Source organism: Accipiter gentilis, chromosome 23 (assembly GCF_929443795.1).
Source record: "Accipiter gentilis chromosome 23, bAccGen1.1, whole genome shotgun sequence".
In the NCBI taxonomy this organism is placed as follows: domain Eukaryota; kingdom Metazoa; phylum Chordata; class Aves; order Accipitriformes; family Accipitridae; genus Astur; species Astur gentilis.
The window spans coordinates 4,608,997-4,627,162 of NC_064902.1; the positions used below are offsets into that span (position 1 = coordinate 4,608,997).

The 18,166-nt window shown below is 57.6% G+C and overlaps 2 protein-coding genes across 4 annotated transcripts in view; both read left to right on the forward strand.

Annotated features, from left to right (window-relative positions):
* The window catches only part of LOC126049964 (uncharacterized), a 66,887-nt gene that overhangs the window by 48,509 nt on the left and 212 nt on the right, over nucleotides 1-18,166 (forward strand). For 2 of the 3 annotated variants that reach the window (XM_049827140.1, XM_049827139.1), the window contains exons 3-13: nucleotides 12,066-12,603; nucleotides 13,345-13,406; nucleotides 13,860-14,013; nucleotides 14,267-14,523; nucleotides 14,912-14,997; nucleotides 15,413-15,501; nucleotides 15,587-15,710; nucleotides 16,110-16,233; nucleotides 16,680-16,808; nucleotides 17,117-17,262; nucleotides 17,550-17,675. In XM_049827140.1, the coding sequence (XP_049683097.1) occupies nucleotides 12,261-12,603; nucleotides 13,345-13,406; nucleotides 13,860-14,013; nucleotides 14,267-14,523; nucleotides 14,912-14,997; nucleotides 15,413-15,501; nucleotides 15,587-15,710; nucleotides 16,110-16,233; nucleotides 16,680-16,808; nucleotides 17,117-17,262; nucleotides 17,550-17,675 (1,640 nt within the window). In that variant the 5' untranslated portion in view covers nucleotides 12,066-12,260. Of the gene's footprint in view, nucleotides 1-11,832; nucleotides 12,604-13,344; nucleotides 13,407-13,859; nucleotides 14,014-14,266; nucleotides 14,524-14,911; nucleotides 14,998-15,412; nucleotides 15,502-15,586; nucleotides 15,711-16,109; nucleotides 16,234-16,679; nucleotides 16,809-17,116; nucleotides 17,263-17,549; nucleotides 17,676-18,166 lie in introns of those variants that run through there. The other variant, XM_049827141.1, reaches the window with a different exon arrangement.
* LOC126049975 (outer dense fiber protein 3-like) lies at nucleotides 1,916-5,402 on the forward strand. Its single transcript, XM_049827155.1, has 6 exons — nucleotides 1,916-2,147; nucleotides 2,940-3,140; nucleotides 3,361-3,462; nucleotides 3,820-3,941; nucleotides 4,370-4,510; nucleotides 5,316-5,402. The coding sequence occupies exons 1-6, from the start codon at nucleotides 1,916-1,918 to the stop codon at nucleotides 5,400-5,402; spliced, it is 885 nt and encodes a 294-aa protein (XP_049683112.1).

Consider the following 18,166-nt stretch of genomic DNA (forward strand, 5'->3'; position numbering starts at 1 on the left):
GAGCTTTTGGGACCTAAGCCTGAGGCTTTGAGCCCTAAAAGTGGGCTTTGGATGCTCCAAATGAGGGTTTGGACACTCCAGATGCAGCTTGCACCCTAAAAATGCCTGTCTGGATCCTAAAAAAGAGGCTTTGGACCCTGAAAATGAGACTATGCAAACTAACACTGAGCCTCTGCACCCTGAAAGTGAAGGTTTTGGAAACTAAAATGAGGCTTTGGAAGGCAAAACTAAGAGTTTGGAAAGTAAAAATAAGGCTTTGGACTGTATAAATTTGGATTTAGACTCTACAGATGAGGCTGTGGTCCTTCCAGATCAGACTTTGGGGCTTAAAAATGATGCTCTGGGCCCTTAAAATGAGTCTCTGAACCTTAAACATGGAGCTTGGAACTAATAAATTAGTTTTTGTACTCCATATATGTGGGTCTGGACCTTAAAATGACTGTTTGCACCCCCAGAAGTAGGCTTTGGTCTTTTAAATTTATGCTTTTTGCCCTAACATTGAGGCTTGCATTATAAAAATAAGGCTTTACACTTGAAAAAACTCAGGGTTGAATTTTAAAAATGATGCTTTGTAAAGCACAAAATCGTGCTTGTTCACTGTAGCTATCACCATGGCAGGTTAAATTTCTCGCCGTCTATTCTGTGTTTTAGTTTCCTCCTCACGCAAACCATGGTGACAAACAGTACCCAAAAGGCTCTGGTGCTTCCAGACAGTGGCTTGATGGCTTGCGTAACCTACCTCTAGCCCCATCCCACGGAACGTAGGAACGGTGTTACAAGTAAATAAGGTAGCGTCCTGCTTTAGGAAGAAATAAAAAAGGAAACCAACGGATGTGACAGCAACCACAGACCACCTTTCACCAGCAGGCAGATGCCCAGCCATCTTGGTGCAGTGGCTGCCTTGGAAAGACTCCCCCAGTCCCGGTTTTCTTGCTGAGCATGACACTACGTGGTATGGACCGTGGTGCCCCTTCGGTCAGCTCGGGGCAGCTGTCACTGCTGTGTCCCCTCCCAGCCAGCTCCCTGGGGCAGCAGAGTGAGAAACAGAGAAGACCTTGGTTCTGCATAAGCACTGCTCAGCAGCAGCTAAACATCGGTGTGTGGTCAACGCCGAAAACAGCACCGTGCAGGGTGCAATGACAAAAAAATTACCTGTATCCCAGCCAGGCCCAGTACAGAAACCCTTCTGTGCCCGCTCACGATTCTTATTCCTGTGAGAAACCCATGAAAAATAGGGCATTTGACTTATCGGGGAGAAATGTGAACACACTCCCGATCTCTGGCTGGCATCTCGCTTTACTTGCGAAGGTACACACAAGTCTACGCGGTTTCTTCTGCACCTTGGGAAAGGGCTCTCTTGCCTCGATTTCCAGGGAGAAACTCCCCAAAGCGGCACCACAGAGGTATTCCTAAACCTCGCTAACTGAGAGCCGCCAGCAGCAAATTCGGCTGGCTAACACCGGGCCCGACTCACCCTCCCTAGGAGGAAAACTGTAGATTAAGGGACGCCTGGAAAATAGGACACGAAAAAGAAGTTCCAGGTGTTCAAAGCTACATTCCTATTATTAGGTCAGCCCAACAGTATAAGAACACAAGGCTGCCAGATTAAACACAGAAATCACATCAGTTTTTCCCTCGTTGCATGTTTCTGCCGTGCAGACCTCATCAAGGTCTGGCCCTGCCAGCTGGACGTCCCCAGCTCCCCATCAGCCGTATGATGCAACAGCCCATACGACAGGCGCCCGGAGCTCTATGACGTCACTGGGCGTCTCCGTGACGAGCCAAGGCCTCTCCCCAAGGCCACCTGGCAGCCGAGACCACAACCTCTCCTGCGCGATCGCTGCCTGCCCTCACTCTCGCCGTGCTCTGCGACCGAGAGGTGCAGCGGCCAACAAGCTCATCCGCACCCAGTCCGATGGCCAAGATGGAGAAAGGTGAAGCGTTGCTGCTCCTCCCGGGGAGGTTTCACGCCGGGCCTCCGCCAGGGAAGCCCCTCGGCAACTCTCCTGCTCTTGCCATAGGCTCAGTAGCTGCCTCCGACGTGGACGGAGCCTGGGTGGGCACCTGGAGACCTCATCGCCCACGCGGCCCCATCATGGCCCAGTTCACCAGCCCGGGACCCAAGTACTCGATCCCCGGGACAACAGGTAAAACCACCGTCGCAAGCGGGGTGCACCACATCCGCTGCCTCTGGGGGACAAGCAGCCACGGCTCCGTTCCCCGTTGCTCCAAGCCTCCATGCTCTCAGCTGCAGCAAGCACACAGGTGGGCCAGAGGAAGGCTCAGGCGGCTCCAGGGAAAGGCCGGGAAAAGAGCTGCCGGACTCTGCTGAGCACAGAGGTGGCCGTAGCAGCACAGGAGGAAGCTTCTTCTCTGTCTTTGCTCTGAACTTCCTGCTCCCACCTCATCCTTTTCTTCTTCTCTTCTTTTTCTTCTCCTTCTCTTCTCTTCTCCTCCTTCTTCGTCTTCTCCTATTCTACTTCATCTTCTCTTCCTATTCTTCTCCCCCGTTTTCATCTTCTCTTCTTCTCCTTCAACACCACCTTCTCCTTCACCACCTTCTTCTCCTTCACTTTCTTCCTCTCCTCCTCCATAGTAGCAGGAAGGTTTCGATTTCTTTCCCACTGGGGCTGCGGGAAAGCAAAACGTGATAGAGGCAATCTTTACATCTGCTTTAAGTTAGCGTGGCAACTGTTTGGGGATTTAATACTTCATAATAATTGCATTTTGGTGGTATTCTGATTAATTGCACAGTGCCTACACTGTTCTTGCCGGAAGTCATTGTACCATTGTATTGGCCTGCCGGTATCATTCTTGGAGGACAAAAACCACACAGGAAGGGAAATTCTTGTGGCCGGCAACTTCAGCTACTCCACTTAGAAACTAGCTTTAACTATGGAGTTGCAGGCAGGTGTCCTTTCACAGGCTTTTCTTCCTAGGTTACCTGGTTCACAATCCCACCAAAACCAAAGCCCCTGCGTACACTTTCCAAAGGGCCAAACCTCCCGGCACAGACAGTTGCTCCCCGGGCCCTCGGTACTACGTCCAGCCCTCCATCACCAGGAACGGGAAGTACGTGGCTCCAGCACAGCACATGGGCAGACTTCCCAAGATAACGACCGAGGTCACCCCTGGACCAAGTGAGTACCATTTCTCCAGCACTTCTTCCAGGTGACACAAGCAGCACACCTGCCTTTTTGCCCTGTGCTACCGGGGCACAAAACCATCAGCTCGCGTCCCGAAGGAGCTTCAGAGGTTTCCAGGCAGAAGGCAAACGTGGCTGAGCACCTCCTCCTGACCTTTCCTCTTTGGCTTGAGGAAGAGAGCCCAGCTTCCCTGCTTTTCTCTGCTTCTCCCTAGGTGACTACTCCACCGACAAGGCCAACCAACACCTCTACAAATGCGCGCCGGCGCCGTCCATGGCCTTCCGGCACAAGGCCTTCAAAACCAGTGAAACTCCAGGTAAGGGAACTCGGGGAAATACACACGCTTGCAGCCCGCTGTCCTCCAGAGAAAACCTGCCGGGCAGCTTTTTTGACAGGCCTAGCGAAAAGCCTACACAGCAGGGCGCAAGGGTCTCTTGACGAGCTTGCTTGATGTCCCGGAGCACCATCTCCTCCCATCCCACAAAAGAACCGGCAACTCGGGCTTGGAGCTGCCGACACACGCCACGTGCGACAAAAGACAGAGGTGTTGGGAGAGGGGCGAGACATCCTTCAAGCTCCTTGCAGCAGGCTTGGCAGGCTGCTTCTCTCCCACTCAGGCGCTGCTCCTCTCCCTGCCGGACTCACACACGCTCTCTTCCCGTTCCCCTTCCAGGTCCTGGCACCTACACCCTGCCCAGGCTGGTGGGACCCAACACAGCCTACACCCACGCCAGCCCCTGCTACTCCATAAAAGGGAAGAGTAAGCACAACAGCTTTGCTGAAGACCTCGCCAAGGTGAGCTACACTTCTCTGCTGTCTCGCAGCTGCTCTCCTCAGGGCCGGAGGGCTCTGACTCCTGCTGCAGCCTCTCTTCATGCCCACTTCCCTGCACCAGCAGCAGCACCCAAGAAGCCGTGGGTCCCGTGGCTCTCCTACTGCCAACAGCAACGCCAACACCCGCAGTCCCTCGCTTTCCAGCCCTAACAGTTTTGGTGGGGCAAAACTCATCGGCAGTAATGGGAATCTCCCTCTCCCCTGCAAAATCTGCCTCTCTGCAGGGGAACAGGAGGGGCCCTTGTTCCAATCGCTCCGTGCCTCTCACACCACTTCTCTGGCCAGCCAGATCAACTAGCGCAGCCTGCGTGGGCACCCAGCAAGAATCAACTTTTGTTGTTCTTGTTTGCTGCCTTTTGTACCCAACAACCTCCCTGCCTCTCTTACAGACGCCAGGTCCTGCTGCATTCCCCAAGGTGGAAGTGGACACCTACAAAAAAAGGGCTCCCGTGTACACGATGGGAAGCAAAAGCGGAATTGGAGGCGACAAAACAGTGAAGCCAGGACCGGCAGACTACTGCCCGGGAAAGGTAAGGCAGCCTGCCCAAATCTCCTCCCCTGCTTTGCAACAACCAGCCCTTAAGCATCTGCCCCTTCCAAGGGGGCTTCTCAGAACTCCAGACCACCTTACTGGAGTGACAAACCGCAGGACAGCAGGCCTGCTCCCTTGCCTTGGCCCAAAGCCGAGCAGAGTGAGGCCAAAGAACACATCTTTGCCTCTGCACTAGCTCAGGCGCTCAGTGCTGACACATGCTCACACATTACAAGCTCTTCAGGAGGACACCCTGCTGCAGAAGGCACAAGCGGAGCCAAGGGCAGACCTTTCTCACGCAGGGGGGATCAGCTGGGAGGGCAGCGGCGTCTAGCAAAGTCTGGCTGGAGCTAGAAAGGCTCTGGACTTGGAGCAGCCATGCTCCAGCCATGAGCTTGCCCTGCCAGACGGAGTGGGCATGTTGCTCCATTTTGTGTCAAACACAGGCTCTTTGCTTTGAGCGGCCCTCTGAAAACGCTCGAGGGATGGATTTTACGTGCCCCTAAACTCTTTTTTTTTTTCTCTTGCCTTTATATGCCTCTCCAAAAAGGGAGAAATGCCAATCAGTAACAGCAGCAGACCCTTAGAAACGTCCTGATCACACAGGAGGTTTCCATCAAGCGTGCCACTGGCACAGGGGGAGTTAGCTGAAAGTGCCCGGGCACGCACACAGCAATGCACGGCAAACGGCAAATGCACAGCCATCAACTTGTTATGCCAGACGGCCTTTGCTGAAGACAAAAGTCTTCTTGCGAACAAGGCACCACGGCCACCTTTTTTTCTTCTCGCTTTTCCCCTTCCAGGTGACGCTGATCAAGCCCCAGGCCCCTGCTCCCACTTTTGGACTCCGCCATTCCCTCTACACAACTCCTCTACTATCTCTGCAATAAAACAACATACCCCCAAAGGTCTGGTCTGTTCACCTTCAGCTGTGGAGAGAGGGGGTGCGCGAGGGTGAGGACGATGGGCCGTCCCCATTTTGTGTCTATGCCTCAGCCAAACATTGCAAGATGAGGTCGAGGGGAGAGCAGCGAGATCAACAGCGCAAGCAAGGCAGAGAGCTCTGACAGCACCGTTTCACCTGACCGCAGCTAAACGCTGCCCCGTGAAAGCAGTCCGGCCCTTCCCCACGCACTCTCACCCGACGGCCGAGCGTCCCGCAGGCACAGGCTTGCCCCCGAGGACACAGCCCACCTGGGCACCCCAATTTCAGTGCACGCGGGTGGCTTGTCTCCAGGGTGCAGCCAGAAACACAGCCGCTCGGCGTGACCTCTTGCCGTGGGCTGAATAGCACAGGCGAGTCCCCAGAACGACAACAGTTGAGGAGAAGGAGTCCAACAGACATGATGACAGTTGCGTCCTCTGGGTCACCTTATAAAAGTGCACGTTCTTGCTCAGGGCCCAGGAAAGACTCCTGTGCTGCCCCACTTGCCAATGGCCAGAGTGAGGAGACAACTCTATCATCAATGGAGATAGAGTAAATGGATGGAGGAGACAAAAATCGCAGAAGAAGGGGTGGAGGTCAGCAGGAGCACAGAAGACCATGCCTGACTGCAAGGAGGTGTTGGCCACGGTGGCCAGGAACCTGCTGATCCATGGCACAGCTGCCGGCAGGATCTGAGGATGACATGTGATGACAGGACGTCGGCGCCAGGAGTCAGCGCTCTGCTTCCATGAGAGAAGCCAAGCAGGAGAGTCGCAGGATGCGGCAGCAGACGACGATGGCTCCGTCCCCTCTTGGCAAGTAGGACAGAAGCCTGCGCAGGATGGCAGAGCTGCAGCAGGCGTCCGGGGAGAGCAAGTGGCCCGGGAAGAGCGACGCAGGCCGTGAAGGTACTAGTCAACTATCACCAGCACACGAGCGGAGAGGTTCGTAGCTGGGCTGTGGATCATCAGGGAGAGCAGTAAGAGAGGAACCTGCAGCCCAAGGTGATGGCTGCATCCCAGGAGCATGGCTGTTTGACACAGCCCATGCCAAGGCATCCTGCCTGCTGGGGGGTTTCAAAAGCACGCGCAATATTCGCTCGCTCCATCAGACTGCACGGCAGCAATGAAGGCAATCTGGGAAGTGGGAGCCAGGGGGAAAGCTGGAGCTGTGGGATCTGGCGGTGTGAGCCCAGCCCTGAGTGGTACAGCAGGGACTGACAGTTCCACCAGTTGCCACCGTGCAGTATAGGACTCGCAGCAGGTGATTTTGGGGCCTGGATGGCGTCACCCATCGTCCTGAGACATAGGCAAAGACTCTGCTTATGTCCTAATTAAAGAGGAGCCCAAGCACCCCTTGGGAGTCTGTAGATACCGAGAGGAGTGAGAGTGACAGCAGCGAACAGGCCTGAAGCGTGTCTTCCCATCTTAGGGGTGCTTCTTTGCTGAGACAGGCAGGGCATGAGGCGCCAATGGTTGTGTGTAGAAGTGTGCCAGGGAGCTCTGCCTCTGCATAGAAGAGTGGCCCGGTCCTCCGGTGTCGGGAAGAGCATCCAGCCTAGGGGTGAAGAAGTCTGGAGAAGGCTCGGTCCGCAGGGGTCTATAGGAGAGCCTCCTGCCAGCAGGGAATTTGGGACATGCTTTGGCAGGGCTTCCAAAGGGCTGATACAAAATCCTGGTGCCGGAAGGTCAGTGCTGTGTCCCCAGCTCTGAGTGAGATGAAGGTGCTGATGCAGGGGCAAGCACCATGGCCCCAGGCCACATCCTGCCCGTAGGAGCCCTGCACCAGCCACCAGCCTTACTCAAACTGGCAGTGCCGCAACCCCCCTCCACTGCTCCGCAAACTGCCGCTCCAGCGCCTGTGTGGCAGTGGACAGGGGCGGTCAATGGGCATCACGGCTGTAGCAGTGGCTGTAGCAAAAAGGGGCTGGGAGGCTTCTCAGCTTCTCAGATCCACCTAAAAATACAAAATAAAGGGCTCTGGGGCTGTTCCCGGCTGGACTGACTAGTCTGTGCCTGGTGATGGTCTAAAGGGGTTACACACCCCCCGTGCGTGATCCCAGAACGGCTCGTAGGGGCAGGAGGGAGTAAAGTCCACACATACCCCACAGCACAAACACGTGCAGCCCCTCTCCCGCGCATCCCAACACAGAGGTAGCACGGTGGAGGAGGCTCTCGCCCCCTTCCCAGGGAAACCAGCACAGCTGGTGCTGGTGCCCGCACACTCCCGCACGCAACGTGGAGAACCACTCGCAGGGCCAGAATCTGCGTGGGATTACAGGGCTGTGACCATGCTAGGACCATGGGGGTGTGGTGGATAGATGGCACCGTGGGAGGGCTGCGGTGGAGGGACGCAAGCTTGTCGGGAAGGACCGGCCGGGAAGGCGAGGAGATGTACTTGCCTCCTGCTTGGGGTGGGACAGGAGCCAGCCTGTGGTTCAGGGTCAGCAGACAGACCAAGATGGCTGCTGTGTTAGCAGGGATCTGCTAGAGACCTCCTGTTCAGGAGAAAGAGGTAGCTGAGGTCTTCTTCAAACCAGTAAAGAAGGAAGCCTCACGTTCACAGGCCCTGGTCCTCATGGGGGACCTGAACCACCCTGGTACTTGCTGGAAGGACGGTCCAGCAGGGCTTAGGCAATCTAGAACGCTTCTAGAGTGCAGTTCCTGGCACGGGTGATGGAGGAAGCAAGGAGAGGGAGGAACCCAGAAGGAGAGGTGCTCTGCTGGACGTGGTGCTGGTGATGGAGGAACCCAGAAGGAGAGGGAGGAACCCAGAGGAGATGGAGGAAGCCAGAAGGAGAGGTGCTCTGCTGGACCTGGTGCTGGTGATAGAGGAACACGGAAGGAGATGGAGGAACCCAGAGGAGAGGGAGGAACCCAGAAGGAGATGAGGAACCCAGAGGAGAGGGAGGAACCCAGAAGATGGAGGAACCCAGAGGAGATGGAGGAACCCAGAAGGAGAGGTGCTCTGCTGGACGTGGTGCTGGTGATGGAGGAACCCAGAAGGAGAGGGAGGAACCCAGAAGATGGAGGAACCCAGAAGGAGAGGTGCTCTGCTGGACCTGGTTCTGGTGATGGAGGAACCCACAAGGAGATGGAAGAACCCATGAGAGGTGCTCTGCTAGACCTGGTGCTGATGACAGAGGAACACGGAAGGAGATGGAGGAACCCAGAGGAGAGGGAGGAACCCAGAAGGAGATGAGGAACCCAGAGGAGAGGGAGGAACCCAGAAGGTGGAGGAACCCAGAGGAGATGGAGGAACCCAGAAGGAGAGGTGCTCTGCTGGACCTGGTGCTGGTGATAGAGGAACACGGAAGGATATGGAGGAACTCAGAAGAAGGAGTAAGCCAGAAGGAGAGGAGGAACCCCAGAAGGAGGGGGAGGAACCCAGAAGGAGAGGTGCTGAGCTGGACCTGGTGCTGGTGAACAAGGAGGAACTGGTTGGGGATTTGAAAGTCGGCAGCAGCCTTGGCTGCAGTGACCCTGAGGTGGTGGAGCTGAGGATGCTGAGGGGAGGGAGCAGGGCGAAAAGCCAAGGCCACAGCCCTGGCTTGCAGGAGAGCGGACCGGGCCCAGCCTTGGGAACCAGCTGGTGGCAACAAGGAGACCTAACAAGGCGGGGGAAGAGCGGGGTGGGGAAGGCACGGCCCTAGTTCTGGCTGGGCTCCGGGACAGCATTCCGAGAAAAAGTCACGGACATCCCTCCGTGGATCCATCCGTCCACCCTCGCCAGCGGCAGGGGGCAGCTCTGTGAGGAGAGCCTCATCTGCCCCTGCCGGCCTGGCAACAGCTGCGCCATTGGCCACGGCTGAGCCAATCAGCGGAGCCGGAGGCTGGCTGTCAGTCACAGATAGAGGGGGCGGGAGGCTGAGCAGCCTGAGGAGAAATGGAGGAGAGGTGGGGTGGGGGCAGCCGGGGCGAGGAGGGGGATAGGGATAGGGATAGGGATAGGGATAGGGATAGGGATAGGGATAGGGATAGGGATAGGGATAGGGATAGGGATAGGGATAAGACCAGGACCAGGGGCAGGGGCAGGACCAGCACCAGGGGCAGGGGCAGGTATCTCCCAGCGTGGACGGGGCTGGGGGGGACCTGGATTCCTCACGGCCCACGGGCCCTTCCGTGGTCGCCAGCCCTGGGCCCGAGCGCCCAGCCCCAGGGACAACCCCACAACCAAGGCCGGAGCGGTTCCTGCGGCTGCCCCGAGGGTCGCCAGCCCCCCGTCAGCCCTGAGCATCTGAGCTGGGGTGAGGTGGAAGAGGCTGGAAAACAGTTGATGGAGAGGAGGCGATGGCAGCAGGTACAGGGCCTGTGGCTCCTGGGATTAACTGAGACTGTTACCGTTAAGTCGGCGCTTCAGAAACTCTCTAAGGCTCAATTTTGGAGTGTTAGAAAGCAGGCGTTCTTTTTTGCAGCGCTGGATGGACGGGGGGATCATTCTGCCTACCTGACAATTCCTGGTGCTGGAAGGTCAGTGCTGTATCCCCACCTCTGAGTGAGATGAAGGTACTGATGCAGGGGCAAGCACCATGCTTTCCCAATGCCTGCCTCAGTGCTGGAGAGAGGACTGTCAAATCCTGCCTTGCCGTAGGGCTCCCCCAGGTCTCCCCGTCCCATCCCTGTCCCCATGCCCCCCCCCACCCCCCCGCCTTGCAGCAGGGACACCCCCCAGGCCACGTCCTGCCCGTAAGAGCCCTGCACCAGCCCCCAGCCTTACTCAAACTGGCAGCGCCGCAACCCCCCCGCCACTGTTCTGCAAACTGCCGCTCCAGCACCTGCGTGGCAGTGGACGGGGGGGTCAACGGGGGTCACAGGGGGTCAGGGGTGTTGAGATTGAGGGGGGGATGGGGGTCACTGGGAGCACTGGGGGAGTACCGGAGGGGCACTGGGGGCACTGGGAGGGCAGTGGGTGGCACCATATGGCAGCAGGGCGAGTACCGTGGGGTGGTGATGGTGACAGTGACACGGTGACAGTGGCACGGTGACGGTGCCGCCATCCATCAGCAGGATGGGTACTGTGAGGTGGTGATGGTGACACACTGACACTGATGGTGTCCCCATTCCCAGAGGGCCCAGTACCGCATGGTGGGGTCGGTGATATTGCGATGGTGACATGGTGACAGTGACACAGTGATGGTGATGGTGACAGTGACACAGTGATGGTTACACAGTGACTGTAATGGTGACATGGTGACGGTGACACAGCGATGGTGCCAGAGATGGTGACACAGTGCTGGTGATGGTGACAAGGAGACATGGTGACTGTGACACAGTGATGGTGATAAAGGGACTGTTGCATTAAAGCGTAACAAAGTTTGGCAGAAAATAAACCCCCGTGCATTCCAGCTTGTCCTCAGATATCAGAGGGGCTGGGGGCGGCCAGGCTCAGATTCTGAGTGGTGCACAATTCAGCACTCTAAGTCCAGTCACGTTCGATTTATTAAACTGTCACGATTACAGATGCACTAATAGTGCACTGTCCTTTCAGTTTAGTCACGTTCAACGAGCTATCACGGCTAGATTTTAATGAATAGTACAGTTTATTAAAGCAACAGGAGTACAGGTTCTTTTGGATTGCCGGTGATACGTACACTGTCTGCAAAGCACGTGCAGATAATAAGGCAGTCGACTACAAGCACACTAAATTATGGAAAAACTCTACAGAGATTTCTGAGTTTCCTGGGGAAGCACTCGGTATAACTGAGGGTCCGAATCTCACCCAGTAGGCATCTCATTGGGGGTGGGGGTGGGGAAGAGACGTTCAGCCCCTTGACTGATGCCAGAAGTCAGCGATGTCCTCCCGACTTGTCTACGATGGTATCTTCCCCAGCATTCCTCCTCTCTAAGCCCTTTTATACTATTTTCTTCTTTTTAGGTGGAGCTTGAGTGACTCTAGTCATACATACCTTTGTCATGATTGGTGTAAAATCTCCTCGCTTTACTTTTAATGGCCTATGCTAGAGAAAATTCAGAGCGCATGCTCAGTGAAGGGTGGTGGCACCTTAGAGGCAGGTAGCTTTTGGGACAGAGGTGTGTTTTGCTATTATAATGAGCAAAGTTCCATGTCAGTACTCCAGAGCTGGGCACTTACAAATCAGAAGTAAGACAACAGCGTTGACAGAACCCCATTGTTTCGCCTCCTTGCTGTAGTGGATTCAATGCAGGAACCTTCCATTCTTGTTCCTATGGTTCCAGTTCCCCATCCCTGCGGTGATTTTGCAGAGCCTGGCCACGGTGTCTCCGCTCTGCTCCGCCCTCCGTGTTGTTTCTCAGAGTCAGCACACCAAGCTCCCCTCGTGTTGCTGACATCTAAGGTTGCAGGTTATGTTGCTTAGGGAATTATTATGGAACAGATTCCGTGCGTATCCACTGTATTCCACCGTGGAGGCTCACCTTCCCTTAAGAGAGGCGGGGGGACATATCAATAAGTCACCTCCAGCAATTATTCCACACTGGGCTGGCATTCTTCTGAAGTTATGTCATTCTCTTGGAATCGTTTCCTTGGTCGTCTTCATTCTGCTCCCATCTGCCAGTTTCAGCTAGTTCTGGGTTAGCAGCATTAGCTTTATCAAAAAGTTGACTCTCGCTCAGCTCTCGCGGCCTGAGGCTTCAACTCCTTTAGCTTCTAGTGCTAAGCCAGGCTATTCATCCCAACGATTCCCAGCACAGGTAGCGGCAAGCTCTGCCGGAGCAACTCGGAGAGGACGGGGATGACTGCTTCCCAGGACAAGAAGGGAAATCCATCTTCTCTCTCCCCAGCTGTGCCGGCTCCCTGCTGGCGTCATAATGCACCTTCAAATGATGCGGGCTGATGTCACAGAGGGATGCCCCGCATCCCAGGGAGGTCTCCCCAGCGCTGCCGGCACTTCCCGGCGAGGCTTGGGCGCTGCTGGGCACTGCTCAGGGGCTCCCCACTGCTGCGCTTCAGAACTGCTCCACAGCCAGGAGCGGGATCGGGAGGCAGCGGGGCTGCGCTGGGGGGACCCGTTGTGACCGGCAGAGTAGCAGGGGCACGTCGGAGAGGAGTTTTGGGCACGGAGCTGCGAAGAGCATCCCTTTTCCTGAGCGGAGGACAAGCGGCAGGCGCGATGGAGGGCTGCTGCACCGTGGCCATCAGCTTGGAGCTCAGCAGCTTGTTCCCCACGCTCCTGCATCTCTCCACCAAGGGTAAGGGGTTTGGGAATTCCATTCTGAGGGGTTGCACGGGGGCTGGCCTCTGGAAAAAGCTGCAGCTGCCGGGCTGTGGGGGTGACTGGACAGGGCTGGGGGCTGCTGCGAGAGCCCTGCCTGGGGGTCCCACTGGACTCGGGGGACGACGTGGCAACCAGGTCCTGGTGCTGTCCGGAGCCCTGAGGCTCCCCTGGGAATGGCTCCGTCCCCTTGCGAGGGGGGCCATCCAGGGCCAGCTTTCCCTGGAAGCTGGCCCCTCGTGGGGTTCTGGCTCTGGGATGAAGAGGGCTTCTGCGTCCCGGGGGCTGGGGGGGACAGCTACAGCTCCCACAGGGCTCTCGCGAGCTGGCTGGAAATGCCTGTGCTGTAAATCAGCCCTTTCCCTTGAACAAAGTCTCCTTTGGGAGAACCTCTCGTCCTCCCCGTGGGACCCCCTTGTGCCACCATGCTGGCAGATCACGTCCTGGGCTCTGGGGTGCCAAGGCTTTCTGGGGGTTAGATGGCCACAGCCCCTGTCCTGAGCCCTTCCCACATCCCCATTTGTACCCCAGCCCTGCCCCGGGAGCAGAGTACGGCTAGCAGTCGGAAATTGGGGCACAGCCCAGCTCCGCAGCCGTGGCCGCGTTTGTCTGGGCTGTTTGCGGACGCTGGCATCTGTCAACCCCTGGGCGAGGAGCTTGCCGAGAGGCTGTGAGCTGGCTGGCCCGGAGCCCGACACCTCTTTCCTTTGCTTTCCAGACGTTGTGGCTATTTGGGATGCTGTGTCTGCGTACATCCTGGGACAGCTGAAGCAGGACAAGGTAGGCTGGCGTCTTGGTCCCCCTTTGCCCCAGAGGGCCTGCACCCCGGGAAGCGAGCCCTCCCTGAGCATCGTGGCGGCACACTGAGACAAGCCCGTGTGCCCAGAGCTGCTTCTTGGTCAACCGGGAGAGAAACCAAGTCCAGATCTAGTCTGAGAAAGAATTCAGCACACGATAGGGCTTCACCCTTCGCTGTGGTCAGAGCGGAGAGGCCGAGCAGAGAGGCAGGCAATTATGCTGGTGCCACGCCAAGGATAATCCCTGGGAATCCGTCCCAGGGGTATTCCCTCCCTGTGCTGGAATTGCCTGGGATCTTCTCTAGCCAAGGGATGTTAGCGAATATTTTGAGGAGGGCAAGAAAACAAATGGAGAACACAGGCCTTTTCCTAAGCTTTTACTTTTCCCATCTCTGAAGTACTCGCTCATCAGCCTTTTTGTCTTTTTCCTGGGCAGGGTGTCCTGGTCGCAGGACTCGGGACCTTCGCTATGGTCCAAGAGCAATTCCAGGGCAAAGAAGAGGTGTATGTGGTTCGAAGACCCGTCTTCCGACTGGAGCTTGATGTGTTGTGTCTGCAGGAGCTCGCGTTCCCCACAGTGGTTATCCCCGGTGAGAAAGCAGCGGCCACCCTCCGCTTTCCCCCTCCATGTCTGGGGGGGGAACGTGTGCTCTCGGCTCTTTGGGAAGGGCTGGGAGAAGTAGGGAACTGCCTCTAAAGGTCAGGGGGTGGCTTGAGCTCCCCCAAAACTAACCGCTCCCCAAGGGCTGTTTCTGTGAGCACCCTTCCCTCTGGCATTTTGTTATGAATCTTACGTGGAAATTTGGCCTGCTGTGACAGTGACCACGTTCCTCTTCCTCGCAGGCAACGTCAAGATCAAGCCGCTGAACTACAAGCGGCTGTCGCGAGCCACCTCCTTCCCACAGCACGTGGTGAAGGACTGCGTGCAAGAGACCATCCTCTTGTACTCTTCCCAGCTGAAGAACGGGCAGCGCCTCTCCTTCGCCTTCAAGGACATTGGTGTTCTGTCCTGCAACGACGACCTCCTGTGCATGCGGTTCTATTCTGACTGCGTCACAGGGCTGGAGAGGAAGGCCAGCCGGATTGCGCTGCTTCACACTGTAAGTTGCTCGAGGTTTTGAGGGCTGCTTCCGTGTCTTTGGGAAGCCTAAGGAAGGGTGAGCAACCCGGTCGCCGTTGGCCAGCCTGGACGTGGCAGGACAGTCAAACACCTTTCCCCGTGCTTGCCCCCGCTGACTTCTCCATTAGCAAAGAAAGTTTCTTCTGGGTCCTTGCCCTACAAAAAGCCCAGCGGTGTTATTGCGCGGTCTCAGTGTTGGCTGTGCAGCTTCTCCAGAGCAGAGCAAGGGCTAACGCTGATGGAGGAGGATTTGGCGGAGAGGTTTGGAGAAGCGGCTTGCTTTTGGAGCGGGAGACAGGTCTGCTTCCTTAGGGAGCCAAGAGGAAACTGCCTTGGAAACCTTCTGATGGGTCTGTGTCACTTTGCAGAGGCTGTGGATGCCTGGGGCAGCTGTCTCCGGTGGAGCGACCGCCGCTCAGGAGATGCAGGCTGCTCCTGCCCACGCGTTCCCGAGGTGAGTGCTTTTCCTCTGCAGCCCTTGACCGGCCGAGCGGGCGGCTTCCCAGCTCCTGCTCAGGAGCACGCGTTGTCAGGGCTTGACATTCGGCATCGAGTCAGGGATCAATCGTGAAGCGACTGGTTTCTGGTTAACTAATGCTGAGCTGGCACTATGCGTGTATTCTCCTGGAGTGACCCGGCATCGTGATCGTGTTTCTCACGCCCAGCCTGTTGTCATTGCCATCAGCGAGAGCCAACTGCACATGGTGAGGCAGCGTTGGGTTGGGGGAGATTGCCGATAAAACCTGTGCAGGGCCACAAAGGAAAAGGGATGCGACGCCTCGCACGACAGTCGGGAGGATTAGTGCTGGCAAGCTGCAGAAGGTAGGAGGTCACCATTCTTCAAGCCTGTGTCATCATTCGCGTTCCAGGTTTCAGTTCCTGGTGATCAGCAGATCGGCGTCCAAGGCTTTCTCCGCCTGGCACAAGAAGGTTGCAGAAAAGCACAGGGTCAGAAGAGGTACGGGAAGGGGTCCTTGCTGTCCAGAGCCCGGTTCAAACGCACTCCCCACGGGGCTGCTCTGAAGAGCTTCCTCCTTTCCCAGGTACAGAGGGAAGCCAGGCGCCTGACAAGCTGCTGGAGAGGCGGGTGAAGTATTCCCTCCCCGCGCTGCCAAACCAGGGGCCGGGCACCAGGCAGCAAGACACGGAGAAGAAGCCTTCTGCCAGGTGAGACCCTTGTGGGAAGGGGTGGAAGGGATGAAGGGGACCCTTGCGCCCACGTAGGAGAGATGTCCCCTTTGGAGACTCCGTCTGTAGGGACTCGGGAAGGTGCCTGGCACGTGCCCCACGGTTTTCATGAGCTTGTTTGCCCCATCACAGGCCCCATAGTGGGGAAGGCAGCGGAGGTTGAGCGCACGCCACATTACTCTGCTTGCTCCTACAGCAGACCTGAGGTGGTCCTCTCCCATCCATCCGATGGGGCTCAGGAAAGGCCCCCCCTTGCCATGGGAAACGGTCCCACCTCCACCGCTTCTTCTGCCAGCCTGGGGAGCTTTGATACCAGATGGAGAGCGTGGGGCACCCACCTGCCCCACGCTCACGCCGACTCCTGGTGTCTCTTTGCAGTCTGCTCCCACCATGTCCAGGCAGCTCCCCCAGGACAAAGGAGGCAAGCAGGCAGAAGCCAGCTCCTCCAGCCAGGCCCACCGCTGCGCTCCCGTCTTCTGAAGGCTGCAGGAGAGCGCTGCAGGTACGTGCTCTGCCTTGCTGTAACTACCGTGCTGTTCGAGACTCGGCAAAAGCCTCTTTGTGCAGAGAGCCGTCCTGAAAGGGTCCCTTGGTGTGCGTTCATCGTCACCTCCTTCAGATCTTCTTCAGGAAAGGGAAGGTGCTGCACACCCTTCCCGCCTGCTGTTGCCCCCGGGTTGTCATGAAACACTTTTTCTTCTGGCCAGGGGCTATGGAAAATGTACAAGTCCTTTCTAGGTCGTTGACAGTGGAGGTCTTTGGTCACTCCGCTGTGTTTGCCATGAGTTGAGGAGCCTGGCGTGACTCCACGGCCCCCGATCTGTTAGGGCCAAAGCGCTGCTGACCAACCGGCTGAGGCAAGGGGCACCAACACGGGTCAGACCCGAGGGAAGCCCCGCCGGGAGCTGAGACTAATCCTGACTGCTGCTGCGCTTCTGTCCCCTCCAGGAGGTCTGGAAGCTGTCTGCAGAGTGGGAGCGAGTGAAGACCCGGTGGGAAGAGCGGCGACAGCAAGCAAAGGCAGAATGGGCGGCATGGGAGGCCTGGTCTGCAGGGGAGGACCAACAACCGCCCCAGGTACAGGGCAGCGATTGACACCGCTGAGAGCAGCAGCAGCCCTCTCCGTCGGGGCGGCAGGTCTCCAGGGGGGTGGGAGCGGGACTGACACGCAGCCGCAGGGCAGGGGTTTGCCCGCTCATCTCCGTGAGGGAGAGATTGGCAGCAGGACCCGAGGGGCAAAAGCAGCTGTCAGCCGTGATGACGGGCACGCTGGTGCTGAGCCTCCCGGCTCCCAGGTCCCGCTGCAGGCTCCTTTCGAGAGGTCCTCTGGGAAACGGCACCTCTGTTTGCCGTCTGGTTTGCTGACAGCGTCTCCTCCTCGGCAGGTGCTCAGCACTGAAGGCATTCGGGCTCCCCACCCTCCAGCCCAGCCCAGGAGAAAGGAGGTCGGCGGGAGGTGGAGGAAGGCTGAAAGCCCTCTCCCAGCAGAGGAGATGGCAGCAGCCGCCCAGCTGCAGAGACTCCAGCCTGAGTAAGTGTGCGCCGGCTCCGGCCGCAGCCTGGGGGCACTCGAGCGGCCGTGACCCCGCAGGGATGTCCGTGTCCCCCGTCCCTGCGTCCTGGGGTTGCGTAGGACACCTTCTGATGTCTCCTAACGCGGGGATGACCTGGGTTACCCCCGCAGCTAAGACCCAAAGCTCACCGCAGGGTGAAAGGCTGAGTACACGCGGCACCGGGTGGGTGCAGGGGCTGTGCGAGGGCAGAGGCAGACGGGGTCTCCGGCAGAGGCTGAGGGATGACGTTTCCCTGTTGTTGCAGCCACCTTTCCCCACGAGCGGCCCAGGTCCTCAGAAGGCTGGAGCCGCATCAGGAACGGAGGACCATCTTCAGGAATGTCACTGAGAACAAGCAGCGGAAGCTGGAGCAGCAGAGGCAGTTCCCCTGGTAACTATCTCCAAAGAGGGATGGTGCTTCCTCGGCTGCGAGGCCCGTCCCTCCACCGAGGGCAGCCCTGGGGGAAAGAGGGCATTTCTCTGACACCCCTGGTGAGACAGAAGCAGGTTCTGGAGGCTGGCTTTGGGCTGGACCTCCCTGGCAGCCAAGGGGGCTGCCTGGGCACCTAGAATTGGCTTTCCATGTGGGACGTGAAAGTCCTGGCTGAAGACAGAGGGATCCCTCCGATGGCTGCCTTTCCCCGTTCCAAACCAGAGAGCACGTCCTCCCCTCGCAGAGTCCTGCCCCAAGACACCTTGCCCCGAGGGGCACCCCTGTACGGGACCCCCAAGGTCTCTGCCCCACTTGACTCAGCCCCAGGCTCATCAGCTGCACCTGGGACCTTCTCAGGGCCTCGGGCATCAGGGGCCTCCCCTCTTCATAGACAACTGGAGGCTTCGTCGCAAGCAGATCCCATCACCGGTGGCCTGAGTGACGCCTGC